The 19929-nt window shown below is 31.2% G+C and overlaps 1 protein-coding gene across 2 annotated transcripts; it reads right to left on the reverse strand.

The window, feature by feature from the left end:
* LOC129322324 (vacuolar protein sorting-associated protein 32 homolog 2) lies at positions 1-3444 on the reverse strand. 2 transcript variants are annotated; one of them, XM_054968612.1, is made up of 8 exons: positions 3248-3444; positions 3010-3116; positions 2200-2299; positions 1812-1897; positions 1630-1721; positions 1304-1418; positions 891-1086; positions 1-382 (listed from the first exon to the last, which is right to left on the reverse strand). In XM_054968612.1, exons 2-7 carry the CDS (start codon positions 3079-3081, stop codon positions 895-897), a joined length of 657 nt encoding a protein of 218 aa, XP_054824587.1. In that variant the 5' UTR covers positions 3082-3116; positions 3248-3444; the 3' UTR covers positions 1-382; positions 891-894. The 2 variants fall into 2 exon arrangements, with proteins under 2 accessions (XP_054824587.1, XP_054824578.1); XM_054968603.1 differs by having other exon boundaries at positions 1-392; positions 3248-3443.
* Positions 3445-19929: the final 16485 nt, after the last annotated feature.

Raw genomic sequence — 19929 nt, forward strand, 5'->3', positions numbered from 1 at the left:
TCGCTCACTAACCAACCTTTTTTTATTCATTGAACACTGGTTCGACGATAAAAGCTGATTAGTGCCAAGACTAACATTAATTCCATCAAGGATACACACCAAAATATATAAGTAAATGCATTCCATCAAGGACTATAAATGAGAGAAAGCAGTGTAAATTTTACCAATAGACACTGGACACATCACACAAGATAAAAAGACAACTCGTTCGAGTGTATAGAAGCAAGGTCGATGGACTTTTCTGTTCAATTTTTGACACCGTTATATACACCCACTGGTTTGTTCAGTAAATCACAGGGACAAAGGAGGCTGAGAAAAGCAGAATTCTCCATACCAGTTGCTACAATTCTTTATCAAAGGAACATGTGATCAAGCACAGCGCCTGCAAAATTCTGGCAGAAAAATCAATTACAATGAGAACTACAGCCTACTCCCTCGGTCCTATTTATAAGACACATGGAAGAGGGATTTTGTGGTTCTTTTTGTACAGACCCACACATTGATTATTTATCATAATTTTTCTCTTTTATCCCCATTCAATGTCAATGTAGGAAAATATGAAACTTTTTAAAGGATGTATCTAATATGGGTTAAGTAGGAAAAATAATTTTCCAGATGAAGTTAACAAGTTTTTTTGTTTTTTTGTTTTTTTGAGATTTTCTTTAGTTTCAATGAAAAATTCTAAGGAGTGACTTATAAATGGGGACCGGGGATAAAATAAGATCCCCACATTTTCCTTGCAAAAGCAATCCAAGGAACTGATTTCAAATTGCAATACAAAATGATGCATCCACAAGCCATTCAATTGCAATAAATAATTGCAACATTAATTAACTGAAATAAATACATAAATAACCATATTAAATTGCATTACTGCTGAAAAGAAGGACCTGCTTAAAGCGCCATCTCGGCTTGCAAAGCAGCCAACTCATCTTCCTCGGCAGTGCGTTTCTGAGGAGCAGGGCGAGCAGGTTGCCTCCCAGCTGGGACCTGCACTGGTGCTGCAGGAGCTGTAGTTGCAGGCTGAAGAAGCTGTTCCTCCAACTCAGCACCCTCCAATTCTTCAAGTTCTGCTTCCAATTCATCCTGAAGAGACAAAGAGCATTAGAATGCTCCACAGATATATTTCACACGACATTGCAGATGTGTTTTCTTTGCTTATAGGGTTTTTCAATTAAAAAGATATACGGATATTCTTTAATACTCAACACAGATCACCAACTCCTTCAAAAAAGTTCGCCTAAAAGAATCGTATATAAGTCTTGTCCAAACATAAATAAAATTAAAATGATTAGGAGATGACCTCATCAAAATCTGCAGCCGCACCGATTGGAGCTGACAATGCTTCCTGAATCTGTTTCATGTTCTCAGTCTGTTCATTGATCTCATCCATGGTCTTGTCAACATCATCAATATTCCTGTAAGATAATATACCAAGATAAACAATTCACAATCAGCATTCCATTAATAAAGATAAACAATAATGTGAAAATAGTACAAGTGATATGATGAGAAAAACAAAATATTCTATAATTTATCAAAAAGTTTCATGTTTAATAGAAATCGGATAATAAAGATTTGAAAATCACTAGAAGAAATTCATTTAATATTTCATAATATGCCACATACGTTGCCTTTTGCATAGCTTTCATAGCCGAAGCTCCAGTTCTCAATGCATCCACTGTTTCTGTGGTTGCCTTAGCACCTTCCAACATTATCATCTGTACCACAAATTACCATAAGATGCAAAAGAAGTTCAATAAACTCAAGCATTGTCTGAATCGTCAATAAATAAAAACTTGCATTCCCACCTGGTCATGAATACGCAACTGGAAATTCCCAAGCTGCTCTACTTGCTGTTCATATAACCTCTTTCTCTTCAAACATTGAATAGCCGCTGCATAGAGTAGAAAAGCAATGTCACAAGTTTTAACTCAGAAACCAAATCTAATAATAATAATAATAATCCCCTAAGAATCAGGTATCCACTTGTCAAGCATATCCATATACTGACAAACCCAGTAAAAATGAAACATGGACTTTTGACCACTACAAAATACGTGTTCATAAATCCTAAGAATAAAACAATGTCTATTACAGGGTAAAAAAGTTGCATACTTCAAAGATATACTGATACAGGTTATGAAGATGGTTCTACAATCCACAACGGCAAAAAGATCCGTTAGTTTTGCAAAATACCTCTCTTATTTTTTGCCCTTGTAAACTCTTTAGCCTTTTCAACCTCTGCTGCAGCCTTCTTAATAAGCACTTTCTCCTTTTTCTCTAGCATTTCAAGTGTCTACAAACATACATTCAAAGGAGAAAACAATCATATTGTATCCTTTATAAGGAAATCAAAAGCTTGACATAAAGGAGAAAAATAAACTTTGTAATTACATGATGGGTTGAATTGATGCATAAAAATACTAGGTTTACAAAACTCAGGATCCACCAGTTTAAATAAAAAATGGAACAACGGAAAAACAATTTTGAACATATTCTCAAATTACTCTGCATATCATGCACCACTAACAGCTGATCACTGTGGCCGAGACTCCGATAAAACATAAGAATATTCTAATAATGAGTTCGAAAATAATTAGTTTATCACTCCAGCTATGATCATGAAATGCCCACAAGGCTAATAGAGCGCTACCAGTTGAAAACTGACAAAAAGTAGGATTTCTTATTCTCGCAGCCATGTTCTAAATCCAAATAAAGAAAAGTAATATCTGAAATCTTGAAAAAGAGAAATCCCCCTTGGACAAGCGAATCGCTCTTTTAAGTCCTTTAGAATGCAAGGACAAAAGAAAATCAAGAGCAAAATACAATTTACGGGCTGAGTTACATTGAGACTAACGCGAATTCCAAGACAAATGAAAGTAATGATCAGAGAAACACAAAGCACCGAAAATAATAATCGCCGACGGAAAGAAATTGATAACAATGATTCCTATACCAGGGAAAGATCCACGGGCAGATTTTTATCAACAATCAAATCATACTAACCTCGTTTAATTTATCCAAAGTCGTTAAAGCATTGGCTTCCTGTTTAGGTTTACCAAAAATTCGGGTAAACATGGTTGATTATGAAAGAAATAAACCACGATACCCTTCTGCAACACAAAGAATCAAGAAATCGATGAGATAAATGAAGAGCTTCATTGTTAAATCGATGGTACTGAGAATCACAGAAATTATATCGAAATCGAACTCATGAAGTCGCAAAACGTAGAAATGAACGAACCTGTTGGAGAATTAGGTTGTGCAGAGAGATTCGGAGAGGATATAATACAGCGATTAGGGCTTGACAGAAAGAGGAAGAGATCTGGGATGAAAAGAAAAGGAAGGAGTGACCGGTGGTTTGTGCCTGATTAAGTTTCCTATATTTTGCTTAGGGTCGTGGAGCTTAAATCAGGAAGCTACTTTGCCTCTTCCTGACGTCGACGACGGGTACTTACCCCTCCGTGGAGCTCCTTTTTTTTTTTAATTAAGATGTTGAGATAATAATTTGGAAAAATCACAATGAAAGTCCCCTGAAGCATTTATTTGCCAAAAAGAATCAATCAAATAACTATGAATTCTTTGTTCGAAAAAAATATAAAAATTTACTGTACAAAATTGAGGGACCAAAATATAATTAAATTTTAATATAAAAAGATAAATCATCCCTCATTCTTTAAAAAAATTTCAGTACTTATGGCCAGATTATCCTACTGGATTGTATGCCAGAGGGTCAACAAAAGAGACAATTTTTTTTTTTTAAGGTGGTCAAAAGGAAATTTGGACCCATATTCCCTTGAGGACCAAAAAATAGTTAGCCATTGGACCCATATTCCCTTGAGGACCAAAAAATAGTTAGCCACTTGGCTAGCAATCCTCTTCAATTATACAATACAAATATAATATATATATATATATATATATTACTTTATTTTTACTTTTTACACTAACACTTGTTAAGAGCTTAATGGTTATTTGTCATTTTATAAATGACTACTTATTAAATTACTAGCGAGATTTGTTAAAAAAATTAAAAATGCACTAATTTTAATAAGTGTTTATTTGTTTTTATCATGAAAAGCTTACATATTAAAAGCTTATATAAACTTATTATTTTACTAAAATTTATTTATCCAATTATCAAGAAAAAATTTTCAAAACCAATAATAAGACTTATCATTTTATAAATAGTTACTTATTAAATTATCAATGGGAACTTGATTGTCAAATTATCAAAAAAATGTTCAAAACTAATAATAAAACTTGTTATTTTACAAATAATTATTTGTTAAATTATTAATAGAATGTTAAAGAAATTTAATATAGAGTAATCTTTATAAATGTTTACTTTTTTTTGTTACTAAAATTTTATATGTCAAAAACTTATGTAAACATATTATTTTGCTAAAATTTACTTCTCAAATTATGAAGAGAAATTTTTAAACCTAATAACGAGATTTGTCATTTTATAAATAGTTACTTGTTTAATTACTAATAGAGACTTGTTAAAGAAATTTAATATAAATTAATTTTTATAAATGTTTACTTATTTTTGTTAATAAAATCTTACACGTTAAAAGCTTATATAAACTTATTATTTTGCTAAAATTTACTTATAAAATTATTAAGAAAAATTTTTAAAGTCAGTAACAAGATTTATCATTTCACCAATAGTTACTTATTAAATTATCAATGGAGACTTGCTTGTCAAATTATCAAGAAAAATTTTCAAAACTAATAACAAAATTTGTCATTTTATAAATGATTACTTGTTAAATTATCAATGGAGTCTTGTTAAAGAAATTTAATATAGAGCAATTTTTGAAAATGTTTACTTGTTTTTATTACTAAAATTTTACATTTCAAAAAGACAAAACTTATGTGAACTTGTTATTTTGCTAAAATTTATTTGTCAAATTATAAAGAGAAATTTTCAAACATAGTAACAGGACTTACCATTTTACAAATGGTTACTTGTTAAATTATCAAGCAAAATTTTCAAAGCTAATAACTGAATTTGTTATTTTATAAATGATTATTTGTTAAATTACCAATGGAGACTTATTAAAGAAATTTAATATAGAGTGTGTAACATCCTGAATTTTTAATCCTTAGTTTATTAATGAAGTAATAGAGTTTAATTAAGTAAAATTAATGTAAAAAATGATTAAAGAGGATTAAGGGACCATTCAAGCTTGGTAATAACCTTGGGATGGGGTCCGAGACCAATTATAGGCCATGTAGGCCTAAAAATTGAAGAAAATGGAGGAGTGTGATTCTATACCACATGCCACATCATGTACATGATCCACCACTGTGCAATATGTAACATTCTGATTTCTTAATCCTGTAATTAGATGTCAATCAAGGATAAAGTGATCATTAGTAAATGATTAGAGATTTGGATGATTAGTTAATGATTTGACTCAATGGGATATTAAATGAATAGATAAGAGCAAGAGGATTGTATTTCGAGTCAAGGCAAATGTGTGTGGTGATAATTTTTCTCACCTTGTCATGCGTCATGGCATATACTGCTTGCACCGCGGCGCCTGGACTAGAAAATAATCCCATAAATCATGAAATTTGAGTGAAATTCAGAAAGAGAAATCAAAAAACATGAAAGGGAAAGGAGGAGAAAGGCTTAGTTGATAAGGCAAGAAATTTTGGAGTCATAGAAGGCACTTCTGATCAGTAACTTATCAGTAAGCTGCGTATAATCCTTACCTTTCATTTTACCCAAATTTCTTTAAATATGAGTTATAGAGAAATTGAATTGGTAAAATTTTAGGGGTTTGATTCTTGCCCAATAGTAATAAAAAGGTTCTTGAAAGTTAAATTAGAACTTTATGACTAGTTTAGAGTTGAATGATAGAGCTTTAAACCTGTAGCTCCGTTTGGCTCTAATTCAATGAGATTTTAAGTTGAAAATCGTGTTTGAGTGAAATGAGACTAATTGAGATGATGTAAAGTAGTAATGAGTAGTGATGAACCTAGAACGGATAAATGAAAAGGAATAGACAGCTAAATATAGCCATAGTTAGTAATTATGTGTTTTTGGTTAAATTAGGCCAAATGCCTGATTGTGCCAATTATGCATAGATTGGCGTATTTCGCAAGTGGGTTGAGAAAGGAAGCTTGAAATGAGTTGTTATGGTAATAGAAATTCACGGGTAATCTTTCTATTGATAGAAGGATTAAGGTAACCGAATAACTTTATTTGTTCGATTATTCTGTGTAACTGTATGTGAGTATGCTATTTATTGCATGAAATTATTTTAAGTTAAGCATATTTTATAGCAATGGATAAATGTTATATGAAAATGACTTTTGATCAAGCAGATAAGTGAAAATATATGCTTTTCTATTTTACATATATATATATATATATATAAGCACTATATGGTGTGGATATGTGTATAAATGGGAAGTTATGATTGGTTCGGAAAGCATGTTCATAAGGTGGGAGTTCACCCATGTAAAGTGTGGTGATAAGACTATATAGCATATTCTCTTTAGTGCCCGATAGGATGCGGTGTTAGAAAATTGTACCTTATTGTGCCTTTTAAGGTGTGTAACATTCCAAAAATTATTCCCTTGATTAATTAAGATAATAAAGGGTAAATTTATAAATTTAAATATAAATAAATTTAAGAATAGTTAGAGATGGCTATTGGGTATGGTTTTAGCTTTTGGATTGGATTTAAAAGTGAATTAGGTCTCCCAGACTCAAATTGTAGAGAAAAATTGAACTTTTAACCCACTGTGCGTTATATTACAGTATACAAATTTATGTTGCAGCTTAATTTTCAAACTCAATTTTTTAAAAATGCAAAAACATCTGAAACAAGGTGAGATGAGTCTAAAATAAGGAAAGGGCAATAAAGAGAGTTGTTCCTCTACTAGGGCATCAACTCCTAGGTATTTTAGAGGTGATTAGAGCTTGATTTTACCTAGGTATATCTTCCTTTTTTCTTCTTATACTCTCTACACATTTTGAAAGTGAGATTGGAGTTGGAAGATGACCATTTTAGAACCTAGGCTATAGGTCTAAATTTATTAGATACAATGGTTTATGCATAAATGAGAGTGGTCTCTCAATTATGGATGAAATTATGCCTTAAAGTGTCATAAATAGTGGTGCTTGAGGTAGATAGCTGCTATTAATGTTGATTAAGGATTGTGCTAGTATTAATTAGAGCTAATAAGAGCTATAAACCTAATGTGGTGATTAAACTCAACAGTTGAGAGTTTTAGGTTATTAAAGTGTTAAAATTTGAGAGCTGAAAGTTAGCAATTTGCGATATTGATGATGATTTTAGTGATTATTTAAGTTGTTGAGAGCTAAATGAAATTAATGAGAGTTAATATGATTATGTTGTTTGAAACTCGATCACATAGTTATTATTATTGTGGCTGAGGCTATACGTTATCATACATATTTTATGTGTGTTTTTATTGTCAATTGTATCCATTTTCAATTTATATGCACTGTATAGAGTAGATGAAACTTGATTACTGAGTGGTTGTACTTACTTCTCTATTTAAACATTTTACAAGCACTAGTTCCAAGCAGGATAAAGGAAAAGCCAAGAGGTTTGGAAACTCAATTTTCTACTACAGGCCTTTCATAATTTTAGTTGCATATGTGTAATGAATTGGTATTGTCAACTAGGATAATCATATTTTGTTATTACTTACATATTGAATATTAGGTATTGGAAGGTGTATTTAGGCCTAGTGTGTATGGTATCTTTTAATTGAGATATATGAATAAGGTCAAAATACTGGTGCAAGATAAATTTGACTATATGAATGGTTATATTAGATTATATTGAGTTTTGAAGTTAAAATGTCTCTCCCTGTTATTTCTTAAATCAAAGGGTTGATGGTCAAAATTATAAAATATGTGATATCTAGTTATTGTGGTATGTTACATAGGTGTCCTAAGTCTATTGAGTATGGTCTAAGGATTGGGTAGGCTTTTGGCACTTGCATTAAGTTTTGGACACCCTAGTTGTGTTTTGAAAGCATAAATGGGTAGTTTTTTATTTTGGCATCTAACTTTTGATTGAGAAATGACTTGAATGTGAAACTAATACCATTAGTTAGAGCTCAGAAAGAGCTTTTTATAAACACCCAGATCACCTCAATCAGACATTAGACGAAATGTGGTGCACATTGAAATTTTGACCAAAAAGACTACTATGACAAGCTTTTGCTGCTATTATGGATTTTGCTGTTTATGCCATAGCATAAAATGATTGTGCCAAAATTAGTTTTTTTTTTTTTCATTTCGACCTCAATTTGATGTTATCTTACCTGTATGATATCCATGCTTCCTTATAAGATATGTTTTGCTTTGATTTAGTTTATGAAACGATTTTATATCATTTTAAGTTTTGAAAATTTGAGATCTTATTATAAAAATTTTTATAACTTAGTAATTCATTTGTGTTATTTTCATAATTACCACCTTGATTTTGTAGCGTTAATTGTGGATAAGTAAGGGGACCTTACAACTTAACTTGACCTCAATGATACCAAACTTAGCTTCACTTCCTTAAGATGGTAGAGGTTGGAGGTTTAAGTCTGAGAAGGTTTTAAAAGACCTCTTTGGTGGGATAAGAATAACTCGAGTACCACCTTAGGGAAAGTTGGCTTCCGTTGTAGTGATGCGGGTTAGCCTAATCCAAATAACCCTAGGAAGGTAGGTTAAGGATTGTTACAAGGTGCGGTGTTGGAAATGATCTCTTTTAATGCCTATTAAGGTGTGGTTTTGGAGATTTGAACTCCTTATATCTGTATGATACAATGTGGAGTCAATGACACCCTATTGTATTATTAGAGGAAAATCATAGTCTAAAAGTGAGATAAAAACACCTTTGATTGGGTAATTCCTACCACTAAGGTGAGTTCAAGGCTAATGAATTACATATTAGTCTAAAGGCACCTATAGTTTCTGAGTTGGGGTGATTTGGAGGTTTGAGTTGTAGAGATCATGCTTATGTTAGAAAATGGTGAAAAGCAGTGAAAGTAGTGAAATATGCTATATTAAAGAGATTTGAAATGAAATATGTGATATGTGCGAAGTTAAAAAATATATTATACTTTACTTTTATATAGTTCCATGTGATAGTCAATAGAGTGAGTTATTATGTTACTGAGATTTTTATGGAGGTTTGAGTTGTAGAGATCATGCTTATGTTAGAAAAATGGTGAAAAGCAGTGAAAGTAGTGAAATATGCTATATTAAAGAGATTTGAAATGAAATATGTGATATGTGCTAAGTTAAAAAATATATTATACTTTACTTTTATATAGTTCCATGTGATAGTCAATAGGAGTGAGTTATTATGTTACTGAGATTTTTATCTTACCCTCGTGGTTATATTTTTACAAGATAGAGCTGTGATTAGGGCAAGGAAAAGGAGTCTGGACCGGCTTAGTGGTGCCATGGTTGTGAAAGCTCTGAGTTGTGTAATGAACTAAATCTTTAGTAAAAATTGTATATATATAAGTTGTCATAGGGTTGCATGCATATTTTGAGTAGTGAAATAAAGAAAATTGTAGAGATTGTGGTAAATGAGTGAAATCTTAGCCCAAATATATATGTTAGTGAAATGAGAATCAAGAGGCTAAGGTTTGGTTTTGTATATGTTGTGAATGTTCAAGTAGTGAATATATGGTGGAATTGTAATGAAAATGGCCAAAAGAGCGCTTTTGTGCCAAATTGTGAAAAGTTAATAAATATGAAAATTGATTGGGGGATCAAATTTTGGTATATGTGATGTGTTGAGGTCATTCAGGTGTAATAGGTCTTTTTAGACTTAGTTTAAGGCCATGTGTGGTCTAATGAGATAATAGGATCGATTTGAGCGTTTGAATGCGTGAAATTTTTATAAAAAGTGACTTTTTACACTTGGATGTCTAAATTTTGATCAATTATTAGATCGTGTCCAAACCTATCTCATTAGTTAGCTTATGAGTTAAGTTTCATGTGGGCGCTTGAATCAGTTCGATCAGATGTCGTATGTAAAAATAGTGCACATTGGAAGTTCATTATTTTGCTATTAAATGATAGCAACAAATTCAGACCGGCGCGCCGCAGCACATGACACATAATAGATCTGGGCATGTGGCTCTATGCCATATACTGCGGTACATGTTTTGTCTACCACAGCATATAGCCTATAATCCAACCTAGTTTTGTGGTTTTCAATGCATGCAATTGGTGTTATAAATACATATGAGTGAAGCTCATTCACCTTTAATTTTTGGATATTAGTGAAGCTTCAAGACATTTAAATCAATAATTAAAGGTAGATGAGCTTCACTAATATCTAAAAATAGGACATTAAATTTGAGTTAGTAAGACGATTGTTAGTTAGGATTAATAGAAGCTAATAAACTAAATAGGTATAAAGGTTTTGAATATTTTAGATATTTAAGTAAAGAGGCTATATTATGTGAATAATGATGTTGATGATTATATGTTTGATTAATTATAGATTAATTATCTTGTGCACTATATTTAACTTGAAAGCAAGCTTGGAAGCAAATTATTGAAGGGTAAACCTTTAAAAGATTTAAGATAACTAGAAGAAATTTATTTTATATAGTTGTTTGTTAATTGATTTATGTTTTTGAAAATAGAAGAAGTGATTTGAATAACTGAATATTGAGATTGCTAATGCATGCCAAAATCACATAAGGTTTTATTACTTTAATTTGACCTTAAATGTGAAGTTGATTTTGAAATGGTTTTAAACCATGAATATGTATTGGAATGAGAGTTCATAGCTAATATGATAATTGTGATTGATTGGAATGTAATAGTTAAGTATAATGGAGAAAATATAAATGTGATTGAGATTGAAAGTGGAAAGTATATGTGATAAATGAAAGTGATTGTATTGCTCATATGCTTAGACTAATGATATGATTTATTACAACAAGCTTGTTATTGTAAATTACAAGCATATGTAAATGTGTGTGTGAGCATGGGACATTGTATGATTATTTGGCAGGAGTTCACATAGGGAAAAGAGTAGATAGAATTCATATGATATTATTTGGCCGCCTTTTAGTGTATAAAGGTAGCCTTATCCTGCTATTTATCGAGAGACTTAAACCTAGCTACCTCTACTTGTTTGTGGAAGAGACTAGCTTAAGAATTATGACATCTTAGAGATTCAAGGATGGGGGAAGCCATGGTTTAAGAGTGAGTGTAATATCTTTGGTTAGGTCACTCCTTATAATTGGTAAGCTTGGGTAGTCCAGTCACACGGACGACGCCTTGATTAATACTATAGCCTACAGTTTTAGTCAGAGAGAAATAAGAAGGTTATGAGGAGGAATTGATCATGTATATTTTTATCTAAAGTATCATATGGTTGTTAGATTTGTGGAAAGTCATTATAGTTAACTGTGTCATTGTCATATGATTATATGTATTATGACAATATGCATCATAATTGTCAATTGGACTGTTATCACATGATTGTCTGTATTGTGACAATGTGTCTCATGTTAAGAATACATGGAAGTTTGAGATTAAGATAATGGTGTAATTGTAATATATATATATATATATTATATATGTTACGTATGATTTTATGAAATCAAGCATTCAACTTCCATTTATAAGTTTTGTCGATTAATATACAACTATATAAGGTAGATATATCTTAGTTATTGAGTGATTATATTCATCCTTTTTTTTTAATATTTTATAGGATCTAGCTCGTTTGTAGAAAGGAAAAAAAGCTTGGAGGCTTAGGAATTTAGTATTTCTATTGTAAAGCCCCTAAACTTCATATATTTTGTGCAATAGTTAGAAAATCTAATTAGGATGTATTTTGTTTGTACTTGCACTATGTTGTTGTTTAAATCTTAAGGTGTATTTTGGGCTTTGAAATGTTATATGAAAGTTGTTAAAACATTAATAAAGCTAAAATGCTAGTGCAAATGTAGGGAATATTGTCATGTTGAACTTGAAATTAAATGATTTATGCAATAATAAAACCTCTCACTTATGTTTTTTTGTTTAGCATTAAAGGGGTTGATGGGTGAAAATTTAAAATAGTTGAGATTATGTGCATGTGGTGTGTTGTGTAGATAGTCCTAAGTTAATTGAGTGTGTCTGGGTGTAGATGTGGCTTTTGGCACATGTGTAGAGTTTTAACACCTTGAGTTGTAAAAAGTGTTAAAAGTTGTGAAAATATATTTAGGTGTCTAACTTCCTTGTGTAAAACAATTGGAAGTAAATATAAGTTTTGTCGATTAATATACAATAATATAGGTAGATATCCTTAGTTATTGAGTGATTATTCATCCTTTTTTTTATATATTTTATAGGATCTAGCTCGGGTGTAGAAAGGAAAAAAGCTCTAGAGGCTTAGGAATTTAGTATTTCTATTGTAAAGCCCCTAAACTTCATATATTTTGTGCAATAGTTAGAAAATCTAATTAGGATGTATTTTGTTTGTACTTGCACTATGTTGTTGTTTAAATCTTAAGGGTATTTTGGGCTTTGAAATGTTATATGAAAGTTGTTAAAACATACTTAATAAAGCTAAAATGCTAGTGCAAATGTAGGGAATATTTGTCATGTTGAACTTGAAATTAAATGATTTATGCAATAATAAAACCTCTCACTTATGTTTTTTTGTTTAGCATTAAAGGGGTTGATGGGTGAAAATTTAAAATAGTTGAGATTATGTGCATGTGGTGTGTTGTGTAGATAGTCCTAAGTTAATTTGAGTGTGTTCTGGGTGTTAGATGTGGCTTTTGGCACATGTGTAGAGTTTTTAAACACCCTTGAGTTGTAAAAAGTGTAAAAGTTGTGAAAATATATTTAGGTGTCTAACTTCCTTGTGTAAAACAATTGGAAGTAAACCTGTATCATTGACTAGTTTATGAAAAAAAAACTTTCTATATACACCTAAATTACTTCATTCAAATATCAAACAAAGAGATGGGACGTATCAACAATTGCCCCCAGAATGTTGTCATTTGATAGTAAAGTGTTGTCTAATAATGTGCAACACGCTGTGGTACATGGCACAAAGGAAGACAGCCACAGTGCATATGCACATGCCGTAGCGTGTTGCCTTATTTTTCATTCCTCAATATTTCTCAACTGATTTTGAGTCATCTGACTCTTGTGAGGTATTTCATACTTCTATAACAATATTTTACTCCAATTAGGTGTTTATTAATAGTGTTTAAGAAATTTTGAATTATGAAAACCTAGAATTCCATTTTTTATAAAATAACGAACTTGGCAAACTAGCTGAATTAGTCCAATGATTAGCTTGGGCTTTGTATTAATGGTGGATTGTGTATGAGAGTTTTTAAAGAGTGGCTTTTATAAATGTTTATTTATTTTGTTTACTGAAATTTTACATGATAAAGCTTATATAAACTTGTTATTTTTGTTAATTTACTTACAAATGGTTAATTATAAATTAACAATGAGGACATGTTAAAGAAATTTAATATGGAGTGATTTTTATAAATGTTTACTTATTTTTATTACTAAAATTTTACATGCTAAATCTTATATGAAGTTATTATTTGCTAAAATTTATTTATCAAGTTCTTAAGAGAAATTTTCAAAGCCAGTAACAGACTTGTTATTTCACAATAGTTAATTGTTAAATTATCAATGAAGATTTGTTTATCAAATTATCAATAAAAATTTTCAAAGGTAGTAACAAGATTTATTATTTTACAAATGATTATTTATTAAATTATCAACGAGGACTTGTCATTCTTGATAATAAAAATAAGTTCATATTAAATTTTTTAACAAGTCCTATTAATATTTTAATAAGTATTCATTTGTAAAATAACAATAACCATTAAACTTCTCAAAGTATTGGCACGGAAAATGAAATTAAAGTTAAAATCATATATAAAGATTTGATATAATTGAAAGGAATTCCTATCCTCATGGTGAACTATTATTTTGGTGGCCAAAGGGATGCGAGTTCAAACCCCCCCTTAACCACCTTAAAAAATTTAACTTATCTCACTTGTCGAACTAGTGATTAGCACCAGAGCTTCAGTTGGTAGTCTGATCACTAGGGCTGGAGCCCCGGCATTCAATCTGGCCATTGGTGCCAGAGCTCTGGTGGTCGATAACAATTGAGGGATTTTTTTTTTAAAACATGGGAGGTAGTTTTATTTTTTTATACTAAAATTTAATTATATTTTGATTCCTTAGTCTTATAGAATGAATTCAAAATTCTTTGATCCTTTTTTGCATAAAAATGCTCTAGAAGTCTTTCCTATAATTTTCCCTAATGATTTTTTGAAAACTAACCAAATTACTTGACCTAAAAAGATTTAGGTTATGAAGATTTCTCAAAGTATTGATGTATATATAGTAACTTAATTGAAATAAATATGTCCATTATTCTCATATATTTTTTAAAAAATATTCTCTACAATCGATAAGTCTTTTCTTTTTTTTACCATACAATTGATAAAGTCTACACCCTATATTTAAAAAAATTACATGCAGTGATAACACATATTTTGAGTCTTTTTTTTTTCCTCTTCATTTTCTTCCCTTCCATCTTCTTCTTTCTTTCCATCCAACCAAACTTGTGTAGTGCCATTTAACAAGCCACCTGAACAGCAATTAAAGGTTGCAATATTGGAACTATTTTTTACATGTTCTTATTCTAAAGGGAAAGTTCTTGGATATTTTGTGGATTCTCTTGGTCCCTTAGGTTATTAAAAAAATGAAATAAAATGAATTAAAAAATTAGTATAAAAATAAACTAAATCACTTTTTCTCTCTGTCATAAGTATGATAAAACCCATTAATATATACTATAAATTAAAACATCACACCCTTTAAAAATCTCATGAATCATTGCTTCCCATTTTTATGAATTAAATTACCCCTCTTCCTTATGAGTATGGTTTAACATCTCTTTTTGATAATCTCATTTTTACTTTTATTTTTTCAATACAGTCTATTTCATTTCTTTTTAGTAACCAAATAGGACCTTTGTATGATTGAAATTTTAGGTTGCTTGATCTTTGTATGTGAAACAAGCCAATAAAGAATCTCCAATTTAGAATTTGATGCAAGCTAATAGAAATAGAACAAAGGCCACCTCTAGGATATGCATGAAAATAAGGACATGAATCATGACTTAGGCCTTGAGTTAAGTAACCTAACTAAACATCTTCTTGAATCTAAATCTAGTATTGATTTTTTAGGTAAGGATCATGCCATGGGTGCCACTCCTGATGATGATACAAGTAAGTTATTTAATTGTGATTTAGCTTCTGGGGACTTATAGCTCCACCCTTCTATTTAATTTATTTTATGAATTGTTTGATTTGGAATTCTTGTGATACTAGGTCTATAATTTTTCCTAATATTATTAGATATGTCCATAATTTTTAAACTTGATTTGGTTGCTATTTTGGAAACCCATTTGAGTGGTCAAAAGGCCCATACTATTATTGGTAAATTGGGTTTTCATGATCATACGGTGGTTGATGCTAAGGGAATATAATGGAGATATTTGGGTTCTATGGAGGGACACAATTAAACATGTTTCTATTTTGGGAAACTAATGCTCAATTTGTTCATCTCTCTATTGAAACTACTAGCCATCACATGGGTTTATCACTATTATTTATGCTAATTGTAATTCGATTCAGAGACATCTTCTTTGGGAGAATTTGAAACAAATCTATCCTAATATCAATGGCCCCTAGGCTCTTGCTGGTGAACATAATGCTACCTTGAACATTAACGAGAGAAATCAAAATGCCCTATTTCAGACTAATATTGATAAAGATTTCTGCCTATAGATGGAGCAGCTTAATCTAAATGATTATGGCTTCTCTAGCCTAAAGTTTACTTGTAGAGGGGTTTTACAGAGGCTTGTCTTAACCAAGTTTTGCTAACGCTGAATTTCTTAATGAATTTCCTAATTCCATGGTCATGCATCTCCTTTTCTATAAATCTAACTATAGACCTCTTTTACTTAAATTTAATGGTATATGCTAAGTTGATAAAATTGATCAACCTTTTCACTTTATTGCTAGGGTTCTTCATGAGGATTTCTCTAATTTTGTTAGAGGGAGTTGGCATAATAAGAAGGATTGGAATTCTAAAACTCATGCCTTTGCAGAAGCTTGTTATAAATAGAATAAAGAGGTGTTTGATTTACTGAGGCTCGTAAATGATGTCTTCTTGCTAGACTTGATGGTTTAAATAGAAAGATTGCAGATTGTCCTCAAAATAGAAATTTAAAAGCTCTTTAGAATGATCTCTAGTTAGAGCTTGAGGAAGTCATGATCCAAGAAAACTTACTTTGGGTTTAAAAAGCTAGACAATAGTGGAATATTTTTAGGGATAAAAAACACAAATTTTTCTATAGTATAGTTAATGGTAGGAGAAAATGTAATAGAGTTTATGCCATTAAAGATGATAAGGGTGAGTGGGTGTATGAGACTGATGCTATTAAAAATATCGCCACTTCTTTTTTCACCTCCTTATTCATCGAGGAGAATTCTACTAGAGATGCTCTTATATGTTCTAATACTTATTCAACGATTGATTCTGAGATGCTTTATAGCCTTGGGCAAGATGTTTTTGACTTGGAAATCAAGGAAGCCTTATTTGATATAGGTGCCTCAAAAGCCCTAAGGCTTGATAGACTTAATGCTTTATTTTTCCAAAGTCAATGGGATCACATTGGGGAGTCTGTGGTATCTATGGTGAAGCATATTGTTTACAATCCTTTGGATATTGCTTTCATTAATGGTACTCTCATTATCCTTATTCTGAAGAAGGATCACCCTGATACAATTAGAGACTTGCGTCCTATAAGTTTATGTAATGTCATTGACAAGGTGGTCACAAGGATTCTTACAAGAGAATGAAAGTGTTCCTCCCTCTTGTTATTAGTTCGAATCAATGCAATTTTATGCCTGGTGGACAAATTTATGACAACATTATTGTTGTTCAGGAAGTTATTCATACCATGCGTAATCTGAAGAAGGAGAGGAAAAGCTATATGGCTATTAAAATTGATATGAAAAAAAGCTTATGATAGAGTTAATTGGAATTTCTTGAAATGTTTCCTTCTGGAGATGCAATTGTCGGACTAAATGATTAATCTTATATGGAATTGTGTGTCTACCTCATTTATGTAACTCCTTTGGAATGGGGGAAAATTGAATGCTTTTCAACCTTCATGTGGGGTTTATCAAGGAGATCCCATTTCTCCTTACCTCTTTGTAATATGCATGGAGAAGCTTGCTCATCTAATTTAACAAAAAATAAAGAAAAAAGGGGGGGAAGCTAGTTACAGTTGTAAAGATAGTCCCTTTATTTCTTATTTAGTTTTCACTGATGATATTATTCTCTTTGCAAAAGCTTTTTTGTAACAAGTTGATGTCATTAATGATTGTCTCCAACAATTTTGTGATAGCTCAAGACTTAAGGTTAATACAATAAAGACCAAGGTGTTCTTTTCCCTTAATGTCAATTATACTAGAAGTTAAGAGTTGAGTAATGCTTTTGGATTTTCTCGCATGATGGATCTTGGAAAGTACCTAAGGGTTCTTGTTTTTCATAAATGTGTTGATAAGGAGACATACAGAGAAGTCATTAGTAAGGTGAAGAAAAGCTTTCTAATTGGAAGGAAAATTTACTAGCTTTTGCTGGGCGAACTACTTTAATTAAGTTTGTTACATCTAGTATTCCCAATTATACCACGCAAATGGCAACTCTTCCTATGGCTACTTGTAACGAATTGGATAGAAATAATAGGAATTTCTTATGGGGTTCTATAATAGAAAAAAAGGAGGTGCATCTTGTCACTTGGGACAAGGTTTGCAAACTTAGAATTAGACATGCTCATCAACAGAATTTAGCTTTTCATATGAAGTTAGGGTGGGGACTTATTAAACATCGAGATACCCTTTAGCTTTAGGTGGTTCGCAATAAATATAAATGTGGCTTGGATTTTCTTCCTAAGATTGACAAGAAGAGATTAGGTTCTAATGTTTGGGCTGGGATCAAGTCTTCTTGGAGGAGGTGAAAGCAGGGACTTTGTTAAGTATAGAGATGGCAGGGATATCTCATGAAGTAGAGTAGAGATGGTCATTCTTAATCAAAACTGCTTACAATTCTCTGGCTTATCACATTAACGTCCACGATACCATATGGAGGAAGATATAGAAGTTACAGGTTCTAGAACAATATAAGTCTTTTTTTGTGGCTTTCTTACCATAACAAACTACTTACGAATACAGGTCGAAAGAGGTGAGGAATGCATGATGATGATCAATGTGAGGTTTTCAAGGATGCCATCGAGGATACTCTTCATGTTCTCCGTAATTGTCCTATAACTAGAAGCTTCTAAAAGGAGATTCTTAAGGATGATCATAAAAGTTCATTTTTTGAGGCAAACGTAAATGAATGGCTTAAATGGAACGTACAATCTTCTTAGAGGAAATATAGTGTTCCTTGGGTACATATTTCTTCATTGCTTGTTGGATTATTTGGAGAAGGCGTAGTAAGAAAGTTTTTCAAGATAAAACTACTACAAATGCTACTATTCAACACATAGACTTTGCTATCATCATACCTGTAAAGATGATCGTAGTAAATTAAATGGTAACTGTTTGGAGGCAACATGACGTCCCCATCCATAGTGATAAGTGGACTATACTGAATGAAGACTAGTTTAAGTTAAATGCAGATGGTGATTTTACTATGCATCATAACATTATGGATTATAGGGGGTGTTTTCGAAACTCTAGTGGTGAATTTAAAGTTGGTTTCATGCTTAACATGAAGGTTGGCGACCCAAATTGCCAAACTTTAGGCATGCTTGTGGGGCCTTAAGTTCACTTAGGACCTTGGCTACTGTCAGGTAATTCTTGAATCTAATTGGTTTGAAGTAATAGAATACATCAAGGTAAAGGGCCATCTCAACATCTAAATAATGGTGTCATCTTTAAAATTCTAGCACTGTTGGCTCGAGTTAGAGAGTAGACATCTATGATATCTCACGTGATGCTAATGAAGTTGCAAACATGCTTGTTAAATAAGCTTTATCTTGTGTAACTAGTTTTCACCTTGTGTTTGCTCCTTTTTTGGAACTAGTTAGATTGCTATAGCAGGACATCCTTATTGCTTAATGTCATCCCTTGCTATCCTAAAAAAAAAGAAACAAAGGCCACTTCTAATTAATAAATAAATATTTCACTTAAAGAACCTTGTTGGGAAATCAGCATCATAGGACCACTCTTTGCCAGCTTTACAAATCTTGTTCAAGTAGTTCTAGTCAAAGCGTGTTATTAAGATGCCAAACTCATGCATTCAATTAGAGGACCCACTTCCCACCTATGCGGAATAAATGGGAAGAATGCCCATAAACCTCACTAGAATATTTACTTATATCCAATTATAAGAAATTAAATTAGTCATTAAATTGATTGAGGTATTGGTTCATAGTTCGATAGTTAAACTGTAATTTGAATTATGATTCAACCGGTTTTAAATAAATTGATATATTTTAAAACACATGCTTAAAATAAAAAGAAATAATTATATATAATAATAAAAATGAACATTTGAATTTCAATCAAAATATATAAAAAATTAATATCTATCAATATTTTATCATTTTAATCCAAAATTAAATACTTATGTTATAATTTTAAAATATATACATATTTCTTGCATATTTATTCATTTTCATTTAACAATGCTTATTACGTATAATTGTATAAATGTATGTAAATTGTAGTTTATAAACATGAATTAAAATTTTAAAAAATAAAAAAGGTAATAGGATTGGTTCAACTAATTACCTAACAAGACTTATGATCAATTCCTGATCCAACTAGTTAAACTAATCAGTTTGGTCCAAC

The sequence above is a fragment of the Prosopis cineraria genome, unplaced genomic scaffold, assembly GCF_029017545.1.
Source record: "Prosopis cineraria cultivar Desert tree isolate PC_DT_omini unplaced genomic scaffold, ASM2901754v1 PC1, whole genome shotgun sequence".
Classification (NCBI taxonomy): Eukaryota; Viridiplantae; Streptophyta; class Magnoliopsida; order Fabales; family Fabaceae; genus Prosopis; species Prosopis cineraria.

Excerpts from the sequence above, each read along its gene's own strand:
- LOC129322324 (XM_054968612.1), bottom strand. The coding sequence starts at position 3,081 with ATGTTTACCCGAATTTTTGGTAAACCTAAACAGGAAGCCAATGCTTTA. Across the intron at positions 1,898-2,199 it reads AAGGGCAAAAAATAAGAGAG|CGGCTATTCAATGTTTGAAG; the intron begins GTATTTTGCAAA and ends TACTCTATGCAG. Across the intron at positions 1,722-1,811 it reads AGTTGCGTATTCATGACCAG|ATGATAATGTTGGAAGGTGC; the intron begins GTGGGAATGCAA and ends TTTGTGGTACAG.